At 39.0% G+C, this 8,799-nt stretch overlaps 1 protein-coding gene across 3 annotated transcripts in view; it reads right to left on the bottom strand.

Moving 5' to 3' along the window:
- Positions 1 to 625: 625 nt before the first annotated feature.
- LOC132160816 (guanine nucleotide-binding protein G(s) subunit alpha-like) overlaps positions 626 to 8,799 on the bottom strand; it is a 38,310-nt gene continuing 30,136 nt past the window's right edge. For all 3 annotated transcript variants that reach the window (XM_059570518.1, XM_059570519.1, XM_059570520.1), the window contains exons 6-12: positions 3,080 to 3,134; positions 2,850 to 2,923; positions 2,625 to 2,683; positions 2,304 to 2,424; positions 2,031 to 2,161; positions 1,828 to 1,895; positions 626 to 1,519 (exon numbers count right to left, since the gene is read on the bottom strand). In XM_059570518.1, coding sequence (XP_059426501.1) covers positions 1,373 to 1,519; positions 1,828 to 1,895; positions 2,031 to 2,161; positions 2,304 to 2,424; positions 2,625 to 2,683; positions 2,850 to 2,923; positions 3,080 to 3,134 — 655 coding nt within the window. In that variant the 3' untranslated portion in view covers positions 626 to 1,372. The remainder of the gene's footprint in view (positions 1,520 to 1,827; positions 1,896 to 2,030; positions 2,162 to 2,303; positions 2,425 to 2,624; positions 2,684 to 2,849; positions 2,924 to 3,079; positions 3,135 to 8,799) is intronic.

The following is an 8,799-nucleotide window of genomic DNA, read 5'->3' as shown; positions in this document are numbered from 1 at the left end:
GACCAAAAGCCAGACTAAAGGGGAGGAGAGGAAGTCGGAGGGGAGGAAGGGGGTGGCGTTGAGCGACTAGGCCATCCGTTAGACGTCCTTCTCATGTCTCGCGTCATTACTCGGTCTTACCCTCGGTCTGATGAAGTCCCCACGTGTCAGTGTACAAGATTTTTGCAGCAGGGAGGAGACAGACAGAGAGAAAGATGAGGGCAGAAGAACGAGAGAGAGGAATGACACTCGGAAAACAGTTTTAAAATGGTGCATATTTGCACACGCCAACACACAAACTGGGGAAACTAACAAATAGAAAGAGACTGCATTATTACAGGAATATCTCATATCTCATATATATATATATATATCTCATATATATATATATATGTGTGTGTGTGTGTGTGTGTGTGTGTGTGTGTGTGTGTGTATGTATATATGTGTGTGTGTAGTTTGGATTTTTTGCACTGCATTTAGTTCACTGTTCTGCATGAATCTAGCATGGCATGCGCTCGTCTCTTCTGCGATGCATCTCGAGAAGGGAGTCGTGTGATGGGTCTTGTGTTCAAGTCATTCTCTGCTCCACACACAGAGCAACACGGGGCAGTAAATGCTCCAAACCCTCAAAAAAATGTAAAAAAAAGACATTTTGCTCTACATTCTGTTTTTTTGTTTTGTTCTAACATACGGTCCATCGTTTTGCTCCCCTCAGGTGGGGTCGGTCCACCTTTGGGGGTGGGATGTGGTTTTGGGAAAGGGGAAATGGGAAAAAGGTGAGGGGGATGCGCCAGGCTCGCACAGGCACTAAACGTTCAACAGGACCAAAACAGTGTAGGATAAGAATAGCGTGTGTATGTCTTGTGCGTGCGCATCAATACAAGTAACGTGTGTTTAGGCAGATTTAAAAAAAAAAGAGACAGGTTTGACGTGTAACATACATAGGACTGCGGGTCAGGAGTTTAGCTGGACGCATTATGTGTCTGTATGTGTACGAAATGGCTTCCTTGTCCTGAGCAGTTCTGGACACCTTTCTTTCTTCCCTCTTTTCTCCCCCCTCCCTCTCCCTCTCACATGTTTTATTTTCCTCTCTCTCTTTATTAACATCGGTAGTCCTTGGCTGTTAACATGTCTTTTTGCCAGATATCACAGCCATGCTTTCATCAGTAACACAGTGTGTCCCCTTGCCCCAGCCCCTAGTCACTCAGGATGTAGAAAGGCCGTGTGTGTATGTATGTATGTCTATATTATATATATGTGTGTGTGTTTAAGTGTAAGAGGTGGGGACTCATCAGTTTGAAGGTTCGTGGTTTGATATTGGGGCGTGATGTAGGGCAGGGGGGCCTAAAGAAAGTTCAGGTGGTGAGTTGGCGTCCTGTCATCCCTGCTGCAATCACAAGAGTTCGTACTGTCGTAGGTGCATGCGCTGGATGATGTCTCTGCAGTCGTTAAACACTCGGCTGATGTTTTCTGTGTCCACGGCACAGGTGAAGTGGGGGTAGCAGTAGTGCCGGCCATCTCCACTCGCTGTACTGATCCTCTAAATAGAGGAAACAAAAAAGATGTTAATTTTATTAAGACTGGCAGCATGACATGGTTTAAATTGCAATGCAGGTCATTTAAAAACATGTACTTAAATATTCCTTATATATATATATATATATATATATATATATATATATATATATATATATGAGCATATACATATATTTGTATATATAAAGTACTTCTTAGGACTAGTAAGATTAGTAATGTATTATTAAATATATATATATACATATGCCATAGTTTAGGACACAAGGTGATGGGTTGCTTTTATGATTTTGATAACAGAAGAACCAGACTCACCAAGAACTCATCTCGGATGAAATATTTTGCTCTTGTAACTCGTGGATCTTCCCCTTGCTCTGGTGTTGCTGATAGAAAGAAAGTATCTTGTTAATAACACTGATGGTGTGATATTCAAAGTTACTACTGTGCTTAAGATTAATATATGAATATGCATTCAATTCAACTATAAGGACTAAAAATCACTATTCTATTTCACTGACCATCATCTGGTGTAGTGTAGCGTGCAAACTCTGGAAAGTAATCCTCAATTTTTGATTTTCCCGCCAAAACCTTCTCAGCCAGCAAGTCCTGCTTGTTTAGGAACAGAATGACAGAAATAGTTCGAAGCCACCTGGAAAGAAAGGAGAAAAAAATATATGTATTTTTTAAATTCTTTTTTAATTTTCTGACGAAACTGTGAGTGGTGCGGAAGTATATTCTCATTAAGCCCTCTTTTTACATGTGTAAGCATGTTTTAGGAGTCTTAAGGGTACCTGTTATTCCAGATGTTCTTGAACAGGTTAAGTGCCTCCTGGAGTCTGTTGGTCTGATTGTCCTCTCTGAGCACCATGTTATAACTGCTGCTGGCTACCACGAAAATGATGGCTGTCACATCTGTAACAAGAGAAAACATGTTTAAGCGTACACTTTGAACAAGCAGTACAAACCATCCATCATAAAACTCTTTCTAAATTACAAAAAATTAGTAATAATTAATAAACCAATATATTGGCCAGACTAACATTCTTTGCATCAGTGAATAATATTATAAGTAATAAATAATAATATTTAAGTAATAAAAGCATAGCATTTACCATTAAAACATTGGATCCATTTCCTGCGTTCGTCTCTCTGGCCGCCAACATCAAACATACTGCAGAAAAAAAAAGAGAGCAAACATTAGTCAGGCAACCACAGATAGTTTCACATCGAGCACTCATTACTACTGTTCATTTAACTGCAGTTATGAAAATACATGCAAAATTTGTAGCACTGTGAATTAGTAAAAAGTTTCATGAAGGCCTTGTATTCAAACTCACTGAAAATTAACTTTGTCCACTTGGAATCTTGTCTCAAAGATCCCGGAAGTCAGAACTCTGCATCTGAGCAAGTCCTGAGAGACGAGGCGACAAAGTTACATTTACAATAAAAGACATCTTTAAATCAGACACAATACGAGAATGATGTCTCTTACAAACAAGAAAGAGGATATACGCCAAAGATATACGCTACAGTATCAATGAATCCCACCATGTGGATATTTACACACCTGATCAGTGGGAGTATAGTCACTCTGTTTCACAGTGTCAATCCTGTCCAGGAAACTAAAAAAAAAGAAAGAAAAATAACATTAACAACTGCACAGTGTGTCTTAACACTTCCTTTAAATTAACAGGGCAAGACTGATTTAAGAGATGCGAATAAAGCTTGAGTAATGCGATGACAGACAGCTGGATTTATTCCAAACAAGTCAAGACGAGGAATTAAAAAATGTTGTGATGCACAGCCCAAAGTTTAGTCATTGCTAAGCAATCACCTTACATCTGGAAAGCACCCCTAAAAAGGCATTACCACATGACTATTTATAAACTGTATTGTGCTATAAAGTGATCTAAATTATTTGCACTGTGAGATATCATATCGTCAATCCCTAATAATCATTTGAAAAACCCATGTTCAAAAGTGAATTCAAATAAAATATTCCTGCATTCACTAACCCCAGTAAGCATCAGCAAAACTTTCACATGCACATTTTTCAAATCATCGCATGACAAGTCAGCCATGGCAAAAAAAAAAAAAAAAAAAAAAAAAAAGGCAGCTGACACAATCTGCAGCTGTGAAATCAGCCAGCAGGTGGCGCATTTTGTGCTGGAGATCAAAGCCGGCAAGGTTCTGAGTCATAGTGATCAGAGAGCTTTCAGTCAGACGCTGCTCTACTGCTCTAGTCAATGGATCGGCTCTAGTGGGAGGAAACAGAGAGGGCAAAACAGAGGGATGAAGGGGGATCAAAAAATGCTGTCTTAGTCAAGCTGCTATCTGGTGTAAAACTGCTGCAAGATTGTGGGACGGCTCGAACTCGTCTCCTGGTCCATGAAGCTGAAATCTTAAAGACGCTCCTCAAAATCAAACGCATGCAAAAAGAATGGCCGATAACAATCGATGTGCCCAACAAAAATGTTTCTCATTCAGAATTGGCTCCATTTTTAATATTTCATCATAGGAATATGATTTATAATAATGTCCATGCTGACATTACAAATCAGAGGACAATCTAATACAATGTAATATAATATTCTTTCTATAATACAATACTTTCAACTAGTTGACCCTCAACTTGTATTTTATTTTTAAGTTTGTTTAAAGGGTAACTAAACACCTGGTCAGAGCCTGACTCCACCCACTGACAATATTTGAAAAATGCTGAAAAGTGGGCAGATCACAGCGGAGATAGAGGGGACGAACCGAGGGCGGGGCTGAGCGAGTGCGGCGTGATCCTGAGACTCGCAGTGACGGATTGATTGACAGCTGCTGTCAGAGACGCTAAAATGGAGAGTGACTGTAATGACGCAAGTAGCTTTGCAACAGAGCGATCATTTGATGTAGAGGACTTTTCTCCCCCTCCTTCACCTGAAGTGGATGATGTCGAGGTTTCTGTTCATATCAAATCGAGCCGCTGGCTCAAACTGCGGTCTTACCTCCTGCACCGCGTCGCTTTTCAGCGCGAGCTGTGTGGAGAAGTCCATTTCCACCTCCATTGCGTTGGAGAAGCAACCCCGTGTAAAATGCAGTTTGCACACTCCAGCTCTAGGCGGGAACTCACGGTCTTCCAGGCCAAATGCATGCAACCACTGGCGCCTAATTTTAAAAGTCTGCTGGAAAACTATGCAGTCCAGCAGTGATGTCACAACCAGCAACACACCTCCGTACCATCCTGACCACTGTACTAAATACAGATAAATCTACGCTAACTTGAAGATATAAATAACTTTATAATTGATATGCTAAATAGATGCTATAATAGTCTATCCTGATCGTTTTCAATACTCGCAATTCCAACTCCTGACTCACTACAGTGATTTTGACGGAACAAGATGGTTTTATACTGACGAGGGCGTGGTAGCTCGTACCAAGGGGCGTGGTGGGCTGGAAACTGCTTACGTCACCTGCCACCGCTTACGTCACTTGCCACCGCAACATAGGAAAAATCAACTGCAGTAGCCACCGTTCAACCTGAAGAGGGCAGCACTCAGACGTTTTTACACCATTTATTGTAGAATTAAAACACTTTATACTCAAATGGCAAAAAAGTTACTCGAATCAATGAACAGCACTAATAAAGCCCCATTCTTACAGATCATTAACTAAAAAAAGTTGGTTTAGGGTTTAGTTACTCTTTAAAAAGTGGTCAAATGATGTTGCTAAAGACAACATTGTGTATTTGGTGTAATGCAATGTGTTTATGCGGTTTAAGGTTAAAAAAAAACTCCACAATGTTGTTTCTCCTCTATGTCCCACCTTTCTGAAACACGTCGATTTTTACATCGCTCTTAAAAGCGAAGTGTGCTTTGATTGGCCAGCTGTCCAGGGCATAGTGATTGGCCGAATACCTCAAGCGTGACAGAAATGTTACACCCCTTACCATACTGTGATGCAGTCTCCCCACACGATGAGACAAAACCAATAAAACCCATTATAAATGAGGCATTTGCTGCATCCAGTGGGGCCATAATTATTGATTATAATGACTTGTCTTTTTACTAGGGATTGGCATTTTCCGCAAATATCACATTTGAATATTTGAGCTCACAAAAAACGAATATTCGAATATTCGTTTATTTAATTTAAGTTTAATGAGAAAGACGTTATTTTTCAGCAACATTTATTGTTTCCGCCTTTTTTGAACAAGCTTACACACAATAAGCTTGAACATTACACATCGTGTTTTGTAGCTGAAAACCTTTAACAATGCATGCAAACAAACAAAAGTACAGATTAAAAGCAAAAAAAAAAAAAAGTGAACCAAGAAAAAACAGCAGCCTGCAGCAATTAGGCTATTGTACAGAATGTAGCTTACACTTAACTTTAAAACTGTCAGCAAATCTTCTTTGCTTTTTTTTCTATTGTTTTACATGTTCTTGTTAAGAAATACGGGCATGTAAACATGATCGGGGGAAAGTCGGCTCCTTAGTCTGTTAACAATAAGGCCGGACGCGGAGAAAACGCGCTCTGACGGCACAGACGTTGGTGGGACTCACAAATAACGGTGTGCTAAGCGAATAAGTTTTGTGAAGCGCTTCGTGTTTTCGTTTCACCACTGAATGGGATCCTCATCTGGTGGAATACATAGCTCCAGCAAGAACTGTTCCCACTCGTCTCGGCTGGACTCTCTGTAATCATCGCTGAAAAACTGGCTCAGCCTTTTCCGACGAGTGGGCATTGCATCCTCTTCATCGTTGGTCCACACCACTCGCGTCAAGGAAAATGTTCTGATAATGTTGAAAAAAGTTTTTTTATCTGCTCTCATGTTTTCATCGAGAAACCAGATATGTTTGTGCCGAGGGTCTAGGGCGGACATGAGAAGAGGAGTTTTCACTGCATTCTCCAAATTAGCGGTGTTTATTCGTTGCTTGAGAGATGCCTCAATGTTCTTGAATTCGGTCACTTTCTGTGATTCTCCATGGCATATTTAAAGTACTGTAGAAGACCGCAGTTCTTATTTATTATTAATTATTTTTTGCTTGCATACATCTTCAAATATGCCGTGGAGAATCACAGAAAGTGACCAAATTAGGTTTTATTGTGGCCTTTTTTTTTTCTTTGAATTTTTTATGGCAAGCAAAAATATAACGAAATTCAAATATAATTTTTATTTATCAAATAATGAGAGCAGAACGAATATTCGAATGTTCGACTATCCGTGTACACCCCTACTTCTTACACGTTGCTTATCATGCTGCATAAACAAAACCATGTCTGCATTTCTGATAGTTGAGTTTAAAATGCAGCTGCTGCCATTTTGCTATGATTGTTTTGTATGCTGTAATGGATTATAAGAGAACTAACAAACATTTTTGTCTTAATTCTTTTATTGCCTTTATTTTGTGTTTGATCTCCTCCGTAGGGCTGTCACGATAACAAATTTTGCTGGACGATAAATTGTCCAAGAAATTTTTGCGATAAACGATAATATTGTCGTTCTAAGACCAATTAATATTATAATATAATTAATATAAGACCAACTAATATAATGATAATGGCATAATAACGCAGATACATCTTTTCAAAGATCAATAAACTTTTATTTTATGGCAGATACAGAGCAAGAAATCCCAACATGTTGACTTTGTGTGGCTTAAAATTAATTAATTTTGTATGTTATATTATGTTATATGCCAGTTAGGGATGCTCATATTGACCGTTTAACCGTTAACTGAAAGTAAACATTTTGACCGATGAAGGGGCCGTTCACATATCACATCTTTTTTTGTGTTCAAGCTCGTTATCTGCAGCTGATGGGTGCTTAGCAACGACAGACGCCTCAGGAGCGCAACTGCCCAAGCACTTTGGAAAGAAGGGCGCGCACGTGTGTGTGTGTGAACTCACTCGGTGCGTTGACACGCAACTACATGCTTACAGACATATTTAGCTGAGCAAGCCAAATGAAGCGAATGAAAAGTAGAGAGAAAGGACAACAAAGTTACTTGCAAAATATTTTACGGTAATAAAATAAAGCAGTAGTGCAAGTACAATGCAATACCACTTGAGACGCAAACATCCACAAGCAAATGAAAGGCACTTCCCAAAGCTGGTCACTCTAGCGAGACGTTATCTTTTTATTACCGGCACATCTGTGCCATCGGAGACTGTGTTTTCTACCGCGGGCTGTCCACAGGCTGTGCTCCAGACTAACCCCACATCTTGACGTTACATTTTTTTTTTTATAAAAATTGAAAAAAGAAATAATCGTGGGCAAAAAATTTTTTAGCTAATTTTTTTTTACTCGTGCGATTAACTGATTTATCGACTATCACGACAGGCCTACTCCTCCGACAGTATGTAATCAAAGTCTGGAGCCAAAAAATCTTAGTCTGTGACCATTATTCACTGTGCGATTTTCTGTGGAATAAGTCGACTCAAATCTGTAGACAGAGTTTCAACTTCTCCAGACTGTAAATCAGTGGAAACTCTGTGCAAAAATTGTGTTGTGTATTCCAGCCTTAAGAGACTATAGACAAGTTGACATCCATTTAATAAGAGGCTTCATAATAAGAGGTTTCTGTGTTCATCTCCATGAATTAAATGTTTTATTTGTTGTTTTGTTATAAGATTTTTTTATATGTTACATAGCTGAACGTGGACTAGTCAAGATGTTGCAGTGTGCTTAAATGACACTTCACTATGAATATATAACTGATCAAATTGAATGGCTTGCTGCTTGATTTTAGTGTTCTGTTTTTGTTTTTTTGATTGACTTTATACCTTAAAATAAAATAAAAATTGAATCATTCTTTAAAAAAAGTTGTTAAAAATAATTTTTGAAAATCATGATGCGAGCTTAATGATAACAGGAGTGTGCTTAAAGGGTACAAAAATTACCCATTAAGCACAGCCAGACTTCTTGCATTTAATGATGTATATTTTAATTGAAACGCTTTTGTCATTTAAAGGTCCCCTTGTTCGTGATCCCATGTTTTAAACTTTAGTTAGTGTGTAATGTTGTTGTTAGAGTATAAATAATATCTGTAAAATTCTAAAGCTCAAAATTCAATGCCAAGCGAGATATTTGATTTAACAGAATTCGCCTACAAAAAACAACCCGTTTGGACTACATCCCTCTAGTTCCTGCAGTAATGACGTCAATAAAAAGTTTTTTTGACTAACCTCCGCCCACATGAATTCACAAAAAGGGGGGTGTGGCCTTGTTGCGCTCCGACGGAGAAGAGCTGCGTTTGTGTTTGTCGCAATGTCGTTGAAACGCTGTTATTTTCA

The sequence above is a fragment of the Carassius carassius genome, chromosome 17, assembly GCF_963082965.1.
Source record: "Carassius carassius chromosome 17, fCarCar2.1, whole genome shotgun sequence".
Lineage (NCBI taxonomy): Eukaryota > Metazoa > Chordata > Actinopteri > Cypriniformes > Cyprinidae > Carassius > Carassius carassius.
Note: the sequence above shows the minus strand (reverse complement) of the source record. Positions and strands in the feature narration are given on the sequence as shown.